At 34.2% G+C, this 14,940-nt stretch overlaps 2 protein-coding genes across 2 annotated transcripts; one reads left to right on the forward strand and one right to left on the reverse strand.

Moving 5' to 3' along the window:
• The first annotated feature begins 6,470 nt into the window (after nucleotides 1-6,470).
• Nucleotides 6,471-8,741, forward strand: LOC122587570 (F-box protein At5g03100-like). The gene is made up of 5 exons (XM_043759751.1): nucleotides 6,471-6,534; nucleotides 6,851-6,891; nucleotides 7,038-7,937; nucleotides 8,019-8,168; nucleotides 8,313-8,741. The coding sequence occupies exons 1-5, from the start codon at nucleotides 6,471-6,473 to the stop codon at nucleotides 8,604-8,606; spliced, it is 1,449 nt and encodes a 482-aa protein (XP_043615686.1). The 3' UTR covers nucleotides 8,607-8,741.
• A 1,996-nt stretch (nucleotides 8,742-10,737) lies between these two features.
• LOC122586922 (tubulin alpha chain-like) lies at nucleotides 10,738-13,468 on the reverse strand. Its single transcript, XM_043758953.1, has 4 exons — nucleotides 13,266-13,468; nucleotides 12,401-12,635; nucleotides 11,635-12,005; nucleotides 10,738-11,544 (listed from the first exon to the last, which is right to left on the reverse strand). The coding sequence occupies exons 1-4, from the start codon at nucleotides 13,356-13,358 to the stop codon at nucleotides 10,891-10,893; spliced, it is 1,353 nt and encodes a 450-aa protein (XP_043614888.1). The 5' UTR covers nucleotides 13,359-13,468; the 3' UTR covers nucleotides 10,738-10,890.
• Nucleotides 13,469-14,940: the final 1,472 nt, after the last annotated feature.

Genomic DNA, 14,940 nt, shown 5'->3' on the forward strand with positions numbered 1-14,940 from the left:
ACTTTGTTCAAATGGGCTTTCGGGTTTAAGTCCGTTTCTGAGTTTCCAACGTTTGTATTGTTTTTCTATCATATTTGGGTGTCTAAAAGTACAATCTTATCTTAAAAACACCTTTCAGATCGAAAGAAACGGATTAGGGTTTTCTAGAATGAATTTTGGGGAAGAACAATCCAGTTTACGACCCCGCCAAATGTGACCTCGTATTTCTATTTGCGACCTCGTATTTCAAATGTGACCTCGTATTCCAAATGTGACATCGTATTTCAATGTGACCTCGTATTTTCAAATGAGACCCCAGATTTACTAGCCTCTCAAATATAGCCTCTCAGTTTTAATTTTGTCTTTTAGTGAAATAAGACCCCAAATTCAATTTAAGACCTCAAGATCAATTGAGACCTCGGACTTCGATTACTACCTTGATTCAGTCAACTTTAGTCAACTTTCGTCGGTTTGGTCAACTTTAGTCGATTTGTTCAATTTAGTCAAACTTGTAATTTGGTCAACTTTGGTCAAACTTGTAAAATCTGGTCAAAGTCAAACTATTACGCTTTTGGACAACTTAGTCAACACTTGGCGACACGTTATGAGCACGTTTACTTATAATGAACATATACTTAATTGTGAATTACTTGAAACAGATTGTTGCGTGCCAGTTACTTGCTTTCTGATATCTTGCGTAGCGTAATCTTGTTGCTAGCATTCAGGTGAGCTTCGTAGTCCCCTTTTTACATGTTTTCTCGGGACTGAAAGGATACAAAATGTTTTCTTGTAATACTATACTTATTTGATATGATATTGTGATGACCTCTTTTTTGGATACATCTTGATAACATGTTTGGAATACGTATATGATTTCATAGCTTGGATACTTGTTGATTTACGTTATGATTACACTAGATGCATCGGCTGGTTGTTGAACCGTAAGTCCTGACTACACTAGATGTGTCGGCAAGTTGTTGAACCGTAAGGCCCTACATAGACAAACTTGATAAGTCCATGGCAACCTTGTGATTTTGGCAGTATTGTGACATGGCCACATTGAGTATACTTGAAATGCATCACGTTAACCTGATAACATAATCCTACGAACTCACCAACCATTGTGTTGACGCTTTTGAGTATCCTTCCAGGTGCACAGGTTGGAGGTGGTTGATGAGAGTAGCATGGAGCCTTTATAGCAGACTTTGGACTCTAGGATTCCTTGTTGCTGCTATGTTTACTTATGTTCTCTTTGTATTAGTATGGCATTATGCCTAACCTTTGATCCCCTGCGTGGGAGTTGGATTATACTTTATTTGTGTTTGGATTTATGTTGAATGTTTGTGTTAATCTATGATAAGACTGTCTATATTTGTGGATTCATTTAGTCTTCTTATGTAATATCCATGACGCATGTACTTTGCGTCGCATCCCGAGTTTTCCGCCTTAGTCGCCGTGTGACATCGATGCCCTTGTTTCCTTGCAAAACACGTAGTAGGGGAACGAGTGCGGGTAAAAACAAAGATGTTTTGCTTGATCACGTTGAGGAGTATAGGGAGGTGAATTTGGCAAACAAAGAAGACAAGAGGCTTGCTCGGCAAATGAGGTTGGCTGTCCTTGAACAACGTGAGAAGCTTGCGCTGGATTTGCTACAATCCCAACTCGACTGGCAACGACAAAAGACAATGGATCAAGACATCCATATCTTTTCTCAACCTTACGATCATTTGGTCGATCCCTTAGGTAGCATAGTTTTGCAATGCAAATGCGACATCGCTGACAAGTACGGGTAGCCTCAAGATGGGTTGATTTAGGTTGTTTTTAATTTTCTAGTTGTATTGTTTTTTTATTCGTAGTTGCAATGTTTTTAATTTGTATTGTGTTCTTTAATTTTAATGAAACTTTAGGGTGTATTTGGTAATATTTTATTTGGCAAGAATTGACAAGTTTTGGGACTACACTATAGGTTTTTGGCAAAGAATGGGAAAGAATTTACTCAAAATTAATCGACATGGACACATGTCATACTCTTATAGGTGGTAAACTTGGCAAAAACTTACCAAATAACCAATTTATGGCACTACATCCTTGCTCCTTATATAAATTACATTAAAAATAGAATGACAATTGTTGGTTGATAGCAAACACAATAATTTTGAAACCAGCTCAAGATCGATCAAACTAAAAACACACTAATGATTAACTTGCTTTGACAATCCCCGCATTTTAACGAGGTTTAATTCCCACAACACGTACACACAAAAACACACTGTCAACAAAAACCAAACAAAACGAGCAACGTACATCAGCGTTTCCCCGGCTAGTCGACCGGGGTGCGGCAAATCATCCCTAATATTATATGGAAACTCACCAGGACATTGTGCTTCACAACTCAACGTGCCGGTTTTTTTCCAGGATTCTTTTGATTGGAACTAGAAGAAACATGGGACTTCTTCTTTTTAGATTCATTTTGGGGCAAGCAATTACTAAAACTCGGTCCACCAACATAAGTGTTATTTCCCCATGTGTCTACAGAATTCTTTCCAGCGTGAGGAATATCCAATTGTGTTGGTGGAGGATTCGACCAGTACTGGTCTTGGTTCGTGGCCCATCCATTTGGTTTAGCAGAATTCTTTCCAGCGTGAGATATATCCAATTGTGTTGGTGGAGGAATCGACAAGTGGTCTTGGTTCGTGGCCCATCCATTTGGTTTAGTAGAATTCTTTCCAGCGTGAGGAATATCCAATTGTGTTGGTGGAGGATTCGACCAGTACTGGTCTTGGTGCGTTGCACGTTTACTGATTAACATCTTTTTCCAGGATTCAGGAATCATTTTCTTCAAGGATTCAGGAATCATTTTCTTCGAGGATTGATCATTATTCTTTTTTGGAGGCATGAAGTATGTTTTTTGTTACTCGATCGTATCAGTTTATTTACTGAAATCAGATGAGATCGATGGGTGTTTAGTACAACAATGAGAGTGTTTATTTATATATATGCGAGCTGAGGGAGGTTCCGTAATAAAACAATTCAATATGTTCTTACATGGGGTGCGGTTTTATTTTTTATTTGTTAGTTAGCACAAGTCAATGTCATTACATATTTGTTAGTTTTCGACTTTCTTCACAATAAACACACTATGTGGAAAGAATCTTAAATGGCCGTTTACTGATAAACATCTTAAAAATTTCTGTAATAGATATCCATAGCGTAAATATATAAAAACCACCATTACTTTATTGTTACTATGGTGAACACACAATTTTTTTTTTACCTATATTAATTTCCAGAACATGGAGGTTAGTGCCGGCGGCAAATAGACTAGATTGTAGCAAAAGTCTTCAGTCATGTGTACAGGAAGTACTCTCGTTGGACTTTCTCAAACAGTGATCTTTTGACGGTTGGTTCCACATTCGTCCATATCTTGAAATATTATTTGTATCGAAAACGAATGTGGTCACTCATAAAAGTTGCACTTGTAATTTCTTGAAATAAAATTGATGAAAGTGTGTGATTAATACCTTTAATAATATATAAGAAGAAGAAGAAGAAGATAGAGTTTAATAAATATTTGTTGGTTCACATCAAACATTTTAACTTAATTTGATAACCTAATAGGTGGTACCTAAATTGTCTTTTGATTTAGTGTTTAGTTGATAATAATTAAAGGAACAAACTATTGCACTACTCACCAAACGCGTATTTTAACATCTTGCACCTAAATTTTTAAAAATAACTTTGAAACGTATGAATTCTAACTTACCTGGTCCGCATTAAAGAGTTTCGCAAAATAGATCCTTATTTTAACTCTTTGAGTGAGAAACTCTTATCACCTAGACATTTAGAAAGAAAAATACATTCAAACCCCTACATTTATCATATGTAAAAATTAAATAGTTGTAATTTTCTCCAAATATGCTTAGGGCAATTTTTTTTCTACATGAATAGGTTAAAGTAATTAAATGGATAGACAATGTCTATCTGTATTAAATCAATACAGTTGTTTTCGTTTATTATGTAAAAAAAAAAATATCGACTGAGTTAATAAATTAAATAATTTTATTGTGTCAATTAAGTTTATTAAGTCACCAAACAAACAAAAGTGGTTAACACCTTTGTCTCTGGAGAGATGGGTCAAGGGTTCAATCTTTATCTCAGCAAATGCTAGAAGTCTTTTCTATCATTTAGATAGAACCAGGAAGTAGTCTCTCTACCTAAAATAGATGTAAGATTGTCTATATCTCAACGTATTCCATAGTCCTTGCAGATATTAGGACTAAAACTCGGAAAAAAGAAAAAAAAAAAAAAAAAAAAAAAAACATTCGGTGTTAGGACCTTGGAGTAACATGTCTTCATGAGAAAAATTGGATCATTTGCTAGTATACAGAATGTTCCAAAAATGTGTGAACGCAAGTTGATGATTGTTGAATGTGAACGTGAGTAAATAATTTACTAAAAGGGACCGGTTTTCCAAAATATATTTTGTATAAAAATAATTTTAACTCATTTACCTGTTATATATGGACAATGTCACAATTCAGTATCACACAAGTTGTAATAATAAATAATAATAAATATTATTATTATGAGTTGTGATTAAAAGAAACCACAAAAAGTGGTGAAACCAAGGGCTGTATCTCAGCTTTTGGATCAAAAACAATCCACGGCTCAAAATTAAAAAAAAAACACATAGAGGGGTAGTTTTGTCATTTGGCTTATTATTTCATTCCCTACTCTTCTCAGCTCCAAAAACATACACACACACACACACAGATCGCTTTCTCTTCCCCCTCTTGGAAACTCATCAGTAGCAGCAATTATCTCCATCAGTCATCATCAATTGATCTTGAATATGTTAATAAACAATGGAAGATTTATTGAATATAAATAGATGACTTTTATTTTTATGTAAATTCAAAATTTGTCATGTGATAATCCAATGTAATTAAATAACATGTGATTAGATCTATTCTAACATCTTGAATTTGTTAAATTTTAACAGTTATTTGATTAATTTTGTTGTTTGGTACAATATTGCCTACTATGTATTTGATAAAATGTCTAAACCAAAGTTTCTTATATATAATTTAGAATCAAATCATATTTGATTGAGTATTGCATACAAGGTGTTTGATAAACTGTCTAAACCAAAAACTTAATATGATTAATTTAATCACCTTTATAATTCTGAATAAAATCAAATTTGATTATGTAAGTTATTTGTTATTGTTTACTTAATGTTTAAAATCATATCTGATTATGTATTGACATTTTATTGATTTCTGTTTTTGTAACTGTATGTGTAAAATCATATTTGATTTTATATATAGATTCTATAGATTTGTGTTTTATAACTTTGTTTCTACAATCAAACTTGATTTTGTATTGAGGTTTTAGTTACCTATGTTCTTATGCCTAGAATCAAAAATGATTTTAGGAATAAATTGTGAAAAACATATACAAAATCAACTATTCAAAATCAAAAATGATTTTACGCATACATTGGGTAAAACCTATACAAAATCCAATGAGTTCCATACAAAGAAAACCATTCAAAATCAAAATTGATTTTAAGAATAGAGCATGAAAAAGCTATACAGTTCAAGTTTGTACGTTTTAATGTATAAGTGTCTTTTTAAGACTATCTGTGTAAAATCGAAATTGATTTCACATATATAATGTTAAAAATCAATGCAAAATCATTTTTGATTTTATGCATACATTTTAGAAAAGTATAGAGCATGAAAAAGCTATACAGTTCAAGTTTGTACGTTTTAAGGTATAAGTGTCTTTTTAAGACTATTTGTGTAAAATCGAAATTGATTTCACATATATAATGTTAAAAATCAATGCAAAATCATTTTTGATTTTATGCATACATTTTAGAAAAGTTGCATTCTAAAATCCAAAAATTTAAACCCTTGGAGGCTAAAACTTAATCCGAGGGAGAAGTATGATTACGGGGCCTGCGGCCCGCACTTTAGTTTAGGATTTGAAGTCGGCTACAAGCCAATCTTATGTGAAAGTCTGTGTTGAAGTGTGATTTAGATTTTCCGTTGTAGAAACAAGTAACATTTTACTATATAATTATGGTTTAGTGCAATTGTTCGTTTAAATGTTCAATGCCTTAAAGTTGCAAACATTTTAACCAATAACTTTTTCTTCTATGGCATGCTACTCATTTATGTCTTCTTTTGGTCCTTCAAAGAATTCACGAAGTTTAGAATTTTTTTAAGAAATTCCAAAAAATGAAATTTGCCATTCAAATGGGTCTTAATTAGTTTCTGAACATATCTTCTGAATTCAAAATGTTTTAACTATTTTTGGTTGGTTATGTGAAATTTCCATGGATAGAATGTTGGATAAGTGATACAATCATTCAATGAAGGAAATATGATATTTAGATAGTGTATAAAAATGCTAATAAAGCTTCAATATATACTTTATACTTTGATAACAGTTCGGATGAATGGGTTGGAGTTGGCCGTGTGATGAAATATACTGAAGGGAACACTGTGAAGCAGCAAGCTATTGACGAAGAACTTCTTGTAAATGGTATTAAATGGTTGCTCAACTCAAACTAAACCTGAAATTCTAAATGGTATCTTTCGTCATATATTTCCACAAACTCTTATCAGTTAATCAAATATTTCTCTATATACACTCTGCTTTCTTGTGTTCCATGCATAACAATGATATTTTGTGTTATTGGACCTTCCAAATGTAAAGGTGGAAAAAGGGGAGGTCAGAAGTAGTGGTATATTGTTTGACTACTTACAGCTGATTTATTCTTGGATTGTTCATAGATCATAATTTCATATATTTAAGCTTTTAACTGTGTCTCGTATCTTTCTGTTTGGTGTTATTTCAGGAACAAAAGGGAAGAAGAAAGTGGGCGATTCGGGTATGGAGGTACATTCAAATATCTTATATCTTTTTGTGATCTAAAATATTCAGAGTACACTTTGATGATTATAGGTTTCTATCCATTGAAAGGTGTAAGTTACTTGTTCAGTGATGTATTTGTTGCTTATTATTGATGACTTGCTTTTGTGAAGGAGGATGATGAATGTCCTGGGCCAACTATGATTGACTTCATCAGCCAAATGCCAGATGATATTCTTGTGAAGATACTATCTCTTTTACCTCTAAAAAATGCGGTGATTACCGGCATTCTCTCCAAAAGGTGGAGGTTTGTGTGGCCTTATCTGAAAAGACTGGACTTTGATGGTAGCGACGCTCTTGATGAGATGGATGAGAAACTGTGTGTTGTAGAGGAGGCTAAGTACATCAATCAGGTGAACAATGTCATTCGAAGTCACGTGAGCCCGACACTTCAGTTTTTCCGGATTCGTTTCAATTTGGATAAGACATACTCCAAAGATATTGATGACTGGATCCGATATGCTTTTGACAAGAAAGTTGAGCTTCTTGAACTGAATCTATTTGAAAGACATCACAAACCTCGTGATACGAAGGATAACTATGATTTACCACTACCTTTATTAGAGGGAAGCATGGTGCACCTTTCAGAATGGCCGTCGTCCAGTTCCATGGTTGTAGAGACTCTGTCTCTTAAAAAGCTCTTGCTTATGCGTGTCAACGTGAGTGAACCGTCCCTAATTGGATGGCTAAAGAATTCTCCACGTCTTGAAACACTCTACTTATATGGATCTGGTTTGATGACTAAGGTTAATGTTGGTGGACGCGACATCAACTTGAAGCACTTTATGTTAATGGGTTGGGCTGAGCTTCAGTCCATTTCTTTATGTGATTTTGATCTTGAAAAGTTCATGTATATCGGCCGAGAGATAGAAATAAGTCTTACGAACCTTTCAAAGCTTAAAGAACTTGATATTGGCCAAGTGAGTGTGGGCTTAAATAATAAGGTGTTTAGCATGATCTCATGTGTTGCTTCCACCCTTGAGATTCTCTCCCTTGACATAGATCGTCAAAAGGTTAGTAGTTTGTCTCTAATTTATTTATGTGTTTTTAATTTTTAATGATAAGATAGTGAGACTGTTTCTATGTTTTCCCAGGAAGATATTCCAATTAATGTTCCTGGATTTCCGGTACTACCAAATGTCAAGACATTGAACCTGACATTGCCAACTGAACTCGATGACACTATAATAGAGTATATTGAAATTGGAAAGAAGTGCCGAAGTTTGGAAACTTTTACAATATCGGTATGTTTTCAGTTAATCAAGTAGCTAGCTTCATGTAAATAATGTACATATAAGTAGAATATATGTTGAAATTCTACTTGTCAATGAGGAGTCTATTTATGACTTTATCTAATTCACAAACTATATTGATATGATTATTTGCAGCTACATTGGTGTGCACCGATCACAAAGAAAAAAACTTGCTCTAATATTTTTGGTCACTGTTTCAAGCATGTCAAGATCAGTGGTTATCGTGGTATAAGGAGTGACGTTCAGATTGCTTTGTACATGATAGGAAATGCTGAAAATATTACAATAGATCCTTCTTGCCATCCCTATGATTTAATTGAATTGTCTGAAAGCGAGGCTATGAAAAGAGAGGAGGCTGGTCGGTCCCATGCAAAATTGAAGCTATCATCACGTGTTTTTCATCCACAGGTGAAGTTGGTTGTACTGTAATCCACTATTGAGATGGTTTTGGTTTGTTGCGTCATATACTACTTATTAGCTCTAATGTCTCCCCGTCCGGAAACTTTCTAGTTATTGTAAACTACTCTTATGGAAGCTTGCTAATGCTTTTGGAGATCTTTTAGTTGGCCGTATGTTACTTGAGTAGCTTTGAAAGATTCTTACGCAGTTATCCTTTGCTTCTGGTAGTTATGAGTATCATAATCATAATTTATTTTGTTTCCTTTTTGCTCATCTGGTGTTTCGATACGTGTTAAGAAATTTAGAAACACAAAGCAGGCCAGAAAGGCTGCTTTTGTATGGCATTGGTGATTCAGAATACGAGTAATTTGGTGTGTTAACTCCACAGATGTTGGGTTTTTTAAATCAATATATGTTTTTGGGCTTAATTGTGTTAAATTTGTTTTATGTTTATACTTAGCCACTCAGGCTGTTAATAAGGTGGGGATATCCTTTGCAATTTGAGTTCATGGTTGGCTCGTTATAAATTTTCTAATTCTATGATCTGGGTCTAACTCACATGATTAATACATTAGTTAAAAAAGGTTGGTGGGTCAATTTTGAATCATATGGATGAGTCATAAATGTTGGTTGATTAACACATGGTATTCATTTATATCTTCTTTGGTCCTTAATGGAATTCCCCAAGTTCAGAAAGTTTATCCTGATAAATGAATTTCGCCATCCAAATAGGTCTTAATATCTTTTGATTATTGTTGAAAACGTTTTAAATTTTAACCCTTTTTCTTTTTACGGAGTATTAATTATGTGAAATTTTCGTGGAAATATGATATTTAGGTGTATAAAATTCTTATAAAGCTTCAATACTTTGATAACAGTTCTGATGAATGAATTGGTTGCTCAACTCAAACTAAACCTCATATTTTAATTGGCTCATATACTTACACAAACTGTTATCAGCTAACCAAATATTTTTTTTATATATACTCTACGTTCTTGTGTTCCATTGCATAACAAGGATTGTTTTGTGTTATTCGACGTCGGGCTTTGCTGAAATACGAACTTCGGGATTGACCTCAAGTACAGTCACATCAATTGCTGCAGCGGCGGGTTTGACCTCGAGTACACGTCCCAACGTTGGGCTTTGACTCCCTCTCAGGATTTTGGTTTTTAAGTATCTTTGATTTCCTCATCTTTGTTTTATTTATTAAAAAGAAAAGGTTAAATTGCTGTTATTTGATTCTATGATAAACTTACAACTTATACTCAAGAAAAGTGATGATGTTTTTTCTAACTGCAATTTCTTAAAATAAATACGTTACATGATTGAAAAGGGATCAACAGTTAGCCAAAAGTGAGTAATTACATCATGAGAAGTGGATTCTAAGCCACTCGTGACTTAATCCACAATAAGGTCATTTTTTGACATCGCCTAGAAAATATAATGTTAGAATAAGAAAAAATTGAATTAAAGAGGGTGTCTTTCTTGAGTTTCCCGGACGAGAATACTTCATCATTTCTAAACTTCCAAATCATGCACCAACCACAACATACTATGAACTCAATTACTTTCTTCTTTACTACTGAAATACGCATGCCTTTAACCCAATGAAGTAGCGCAATATGGGACGGAGGATTAACAGCAGGTAACTCGCACCATTTCACAAGGGAGTTCCAAATAGAGAGAGCCATGGAACATGAAGCAAAAATGTGTTGAAAGATTCCATAGAAGTATTACACAAAGGACAGGGGATGGAGTCAATGTCCAACCCCTTATTCGACAAGTTTAATATCATAGGGTCATCATCTAATATTCTCCAAACATGAATATTTACCTTGATCTACTGACAAACATGATCTTTACAGTTTATATTTGATTGGATATGGATATTCTAACTGTTTATTAAAAAAAAAAGTGTGTATTGTATTTTTAAACATAAATTTATACCCACATATATAACTATTGATTAAAGTATTACCTAATACTCCGTATAACTAGTGATTAAGCATTTATACTAACGATTAAAAATGTTACTGAACATATGATATTTAAAAGAATGCACAATTAATCCATTTGAACTTAAGAAGAAAAGAAAACCACATATCTAACAATGATTCGAAGTCATTCAACTTCATAATCAGAATCTAAAGCACATTAAAATGACAGAACACACCAATTGCACTAATATTCAAGGACACTACAAAATCACAAAATAAGAGTCATAATCATCAGTTTTAGCAATCAAAACCAAAGAGCCAGTTTGGTTTGTAAAAGTTAGGATTCATAAAGCAACTGAAACTAGAACGAAATAACCTAATACTCATCTTCACCATCATCCTCCCCATCAGCAGACTCCAATCCAACTTCCTCATAATCTTTCTCCAATGCAGCCAAGTCCTCACGGGCTTCAGAAAACTCTCCTTCCTCCATACCTTCACCCACATACCAATGCACAAAAGCCCTCTTTGCATACATCAGATCAAACTTGTGATCAATCCTAGAAAACACTTCAGCAACACTGGTCGAATTTGAGATCATACACACTGCACGTTGAACCTTAGCCAAATCACCACCTGGAACCACTGTTGGTGGCTGGTAATTAATACCACACTTAAACCCAGTCGGGCACCAATCGACAAACTGAATAGTCCTCTTGGTTTTGATGATACCAACAGCAGCATTGACATCCTTTGGAACCACATCACCTCTGTACATCAAGCAGCAAGCCATGTACTTTCCATGCCTGGGATCACATTTGGCCATCATAGAGGCGGGTTCAAAAGCACTGTTTGTGATTTCAGCAACAGATAATTGTTCATGGTAGGCCTTCTCAGCTGAAATCACAGGTGCATACGACGAAAGCATAAAATGAATTCTTGGGTATGGCACTAAATTGGTCTGGAACTCGGTCACATCCACATTCAGGGCGCCATCAAAACGAAGAGAAGCTGTCAATGATGAAATAACCTGCAAAAAAGAAATAAAAGTTAAGACTTAAGACACTTGAATACAAACAACTTATTATAGGTTCTCAATAAGCATTTGGTAAAAATATACCTGAGAGACAAGCCTGTTGAGATTGGTGTAAGTAGGCCTTTCAATGTCAAGTGATTTGCGACAGATATCGTAGATAGCTTCATTATCAAGAAGAACAGAGACATCAGTGTGCTCAAGGAGAGAGTGAGTTGAGAGCACCGAGTTGTAGGGCTCTACCACTGATGTGGAGACCTGAGGAGAAGGGTAAACAGTAAACCCAAGCTTCGATTTCTTTCCATAATCAACAGACAGTCTTTCAAGAAGCAGTGATCCTAGACCAGATCCAGTCCCGCCACCAACAGCATGGAAAACCAAGAACCCTTGTAGCCCAGTGCAGTTATCAGCAAGCTTCCTAATACGGTCAAGACACAAGTCCACTATCTCCTTCCCAACTGTTGAACATAACGCATCCATAGAATTAGATACTCATCTAACTTGATAGCAAAAATAGTAAAGCAAGTTCACAATGCATTTTTTTTCATCAAAAACTCTATATAATCAATACAACAGCCTAAATCAAAAACTTCAATAACAAAACTAGACATATGTAGTCAACAAACTAAACAGAACATATTCAGCGCAACGTATCAATGAACATATATACCAACATAAAAAGCATTTACATAATAACTTCATATTCATGTTTTTACAGCAAATAAGAAATATAAACAAAAACTGCATTACAAAATGAATCGGAAAATAACTCAAAAAACTCTATAAACACATTAAACAAGGCAGCCAAAGTATTCAACAAAATGTCTCAAATAGTGAAAGACGAATGACTTACTTGTGTAGTGACCTCTGGCAAAGTTATTAGCAGCATCTTCTTTACCACTAATAAGCTGCTCAGGGTGAAACAGCTGACGGTAAGTCCCGGTCCGCACCTCGTCAATAACAGTTGGTTCCAAATCAACAAACACAGCCCTCGGAACGTGCTTTCCGGCACCAGTCTCACTGAAAAAGGTGTTGAAAGCATCGTCTCCGCCTCCAACAGTCTTATCACTTGGCATTTGTCCATCAGGCTGTCACACAAATAAAAAAAAAACTTTAAAACAAAAAACCCTAACAAACCGCAAAAGTCAAAGTGACTTTGACCACCAGATCTACTGTCTCTAACAAAATAAAACATAAAATAATCAACAAAACTGAGTCAAAAAACACAAATAACTTCAACTCACAGATCTAAACAATATAAAAAGTCAGATTTCAGATCTGCAAATAATTTCAATTAATGTATCTATACATATATGCGTATATATTCAGCCGAAAACAAAACACAACAGATGGAGTACTTACTTCAAAATATAAAAAATTTCAGCTCATAATTTAAAAGTTAAATACTTAAAATTCGAAAATATATTTATAAAAAAAAATTGTACATATACAGATACTTGTGTGTATGTATTGCTAGATACATCTAACATATATAACTATTAAAAAAAACTTACATCAAAATACTAAAATAATCATATAAATACAACACAGATCTAAAAAGTACAACGATATAAAAAAAATAAAAAATAAATTACAGATATGTAATATTATTAGTAATACATTGCGTGTGAGTATACATACAAAATTGTAACAAAATACTTGAAATGATAGATCTAAACAGTACAATAATATATATATTTGTCAGATCAGATTAGTACCTGAAGGCCGTGTTCAAGGCAATAGAGTTCCCAACAAGAGTTACCGACTTGGATTCCGGCTTGGCCGATATGAATTGAAATGCATTCTCTCATTTTTGTTAGCTGTTTTTGTTTTTTTTGTTTAAAGAAGAAAGTGAAATTTGCTTTGGGTGAAAAAAGAGTGGAGTGAAATTAGGGTTTGTTGTTATTCTATATATATATACATTTATATAAATATAAATAGTGAGAGAGAGAGAGAGAGAGAGAAAGGGGGTAAAAAGAAATGCAAGTGGGAGGGTGCGTTAAAATGGCTCCAAAAACGCAATGTTTTGAATTTTGAAATGGAATTGGATTTTGGATAGCTGGTTGACTGGCTGGCAGTGGCAGCTGGCAGGCTGGGTGACTTTGTTGAAATGGCCGTTTGAATGAGGTTTATGAGTAGGGGCTTGGTTTTTGGGTTGTGTTTGCGTTGGTTTTATTTTATTTTTTGGGCCAAACGTAGGAATCCACCATAATTTTCTAGCCCAAATATCAAACAAATATGTATACTCGTATACCAATATAAAACATGTTTTGCGGTGATAAAAAGTAATGTACGGATCGACAATATTACTTTGTTAATTCAATCTTTTGATAAGTTATGGTAAGAAAACCTGAGACGAAACTAAAATACTAATAAATCGTATTTGTATTGAACCAGTATCGGTTGTACATGATACTGATATTCATATTGGTATGTGTCGGATCAAAATGGGTTGTTTTTTTATTCTAGTCATATTAAAGTCGTATTAACATTTAGGTACAAGAGGAGGTAAAAGAATATATATATTATGATCACAAGACCAAATTTTAATTTTGGGTTACTGTACAATTTTGAGCTAAAGAGATTAAAGATTTGATATATCAATACATTATGGGTAATGTAGTAAAATAATCGCCAATAACTTAGTATTATGCAGACTAAAATGTATTATTTAAGTGTTATATCACGAACTAGATTATAAAGGCATTAACAGTGGCAGAGCCAGGAATCCTATTTTGGGATCGTCGAACAATTTTCATGATACTAATAAGTGTGAAATTAAATTATACAATTCAATTACACCCTATTGGAGTTTCCAATTACCCTAAAACTAAATAGATACTTATAAATAGAATCAAATATATAGAGTTTATTAGAAATTATGGGGTTGTCATGGTTACTATTTTCCACCACATAGCTCTTCCATGTTGTTATGAACGTGTAGGTTTCTGGTCCAACAAGTCTTTCTTATATGAGATTAGAACCCCAATCCCCAACGCTTAAGGTGTCGTACGTGCCATGAGTATATTCTCGTATTGGCAGGTTGAGAGTTGGGCACACTCCCCTAATGAGCGAAAGGCATACTTAACATCCATAATGTAGGATCTGCGAGTGCTACTTGGGTCTTAAATTGATACCCGTGACATTGAGCACCTTTATTGTACAATAGGAAATCGATACATGAGAGTTGAGTCTTTTGGTGTTGATCATTTCTATGGTGCGCCATGTGCAACTAGGGTTGTTAGCCAACCAAATCGAGCCAAGTCCAAGAAATTTGGACCGACTCATTTAATAACTACTTGTTTTGAGCTCCAATAACTTTTATAATAGTGATCGAGCGAGATATTAAACTATTAGACATCTTAGTACTTGATTAGTTATTTTAAAACAGCT

Source organism: Erigeron canadensis, chromosome 2 (genome assembly GCF_010389155.1).
Source record: "Erigeron canadensis isolate Cc75 chromosome 2, C_canadensis_v1, whole genome shotgun sequence".
NCBI classification, from domain to species: Eukaryota; Viridiplantae; Streptophyta; class Magnoliopsida; order Asterales; family Asteraceae; genus Erigeron; species Erigeron canadensis.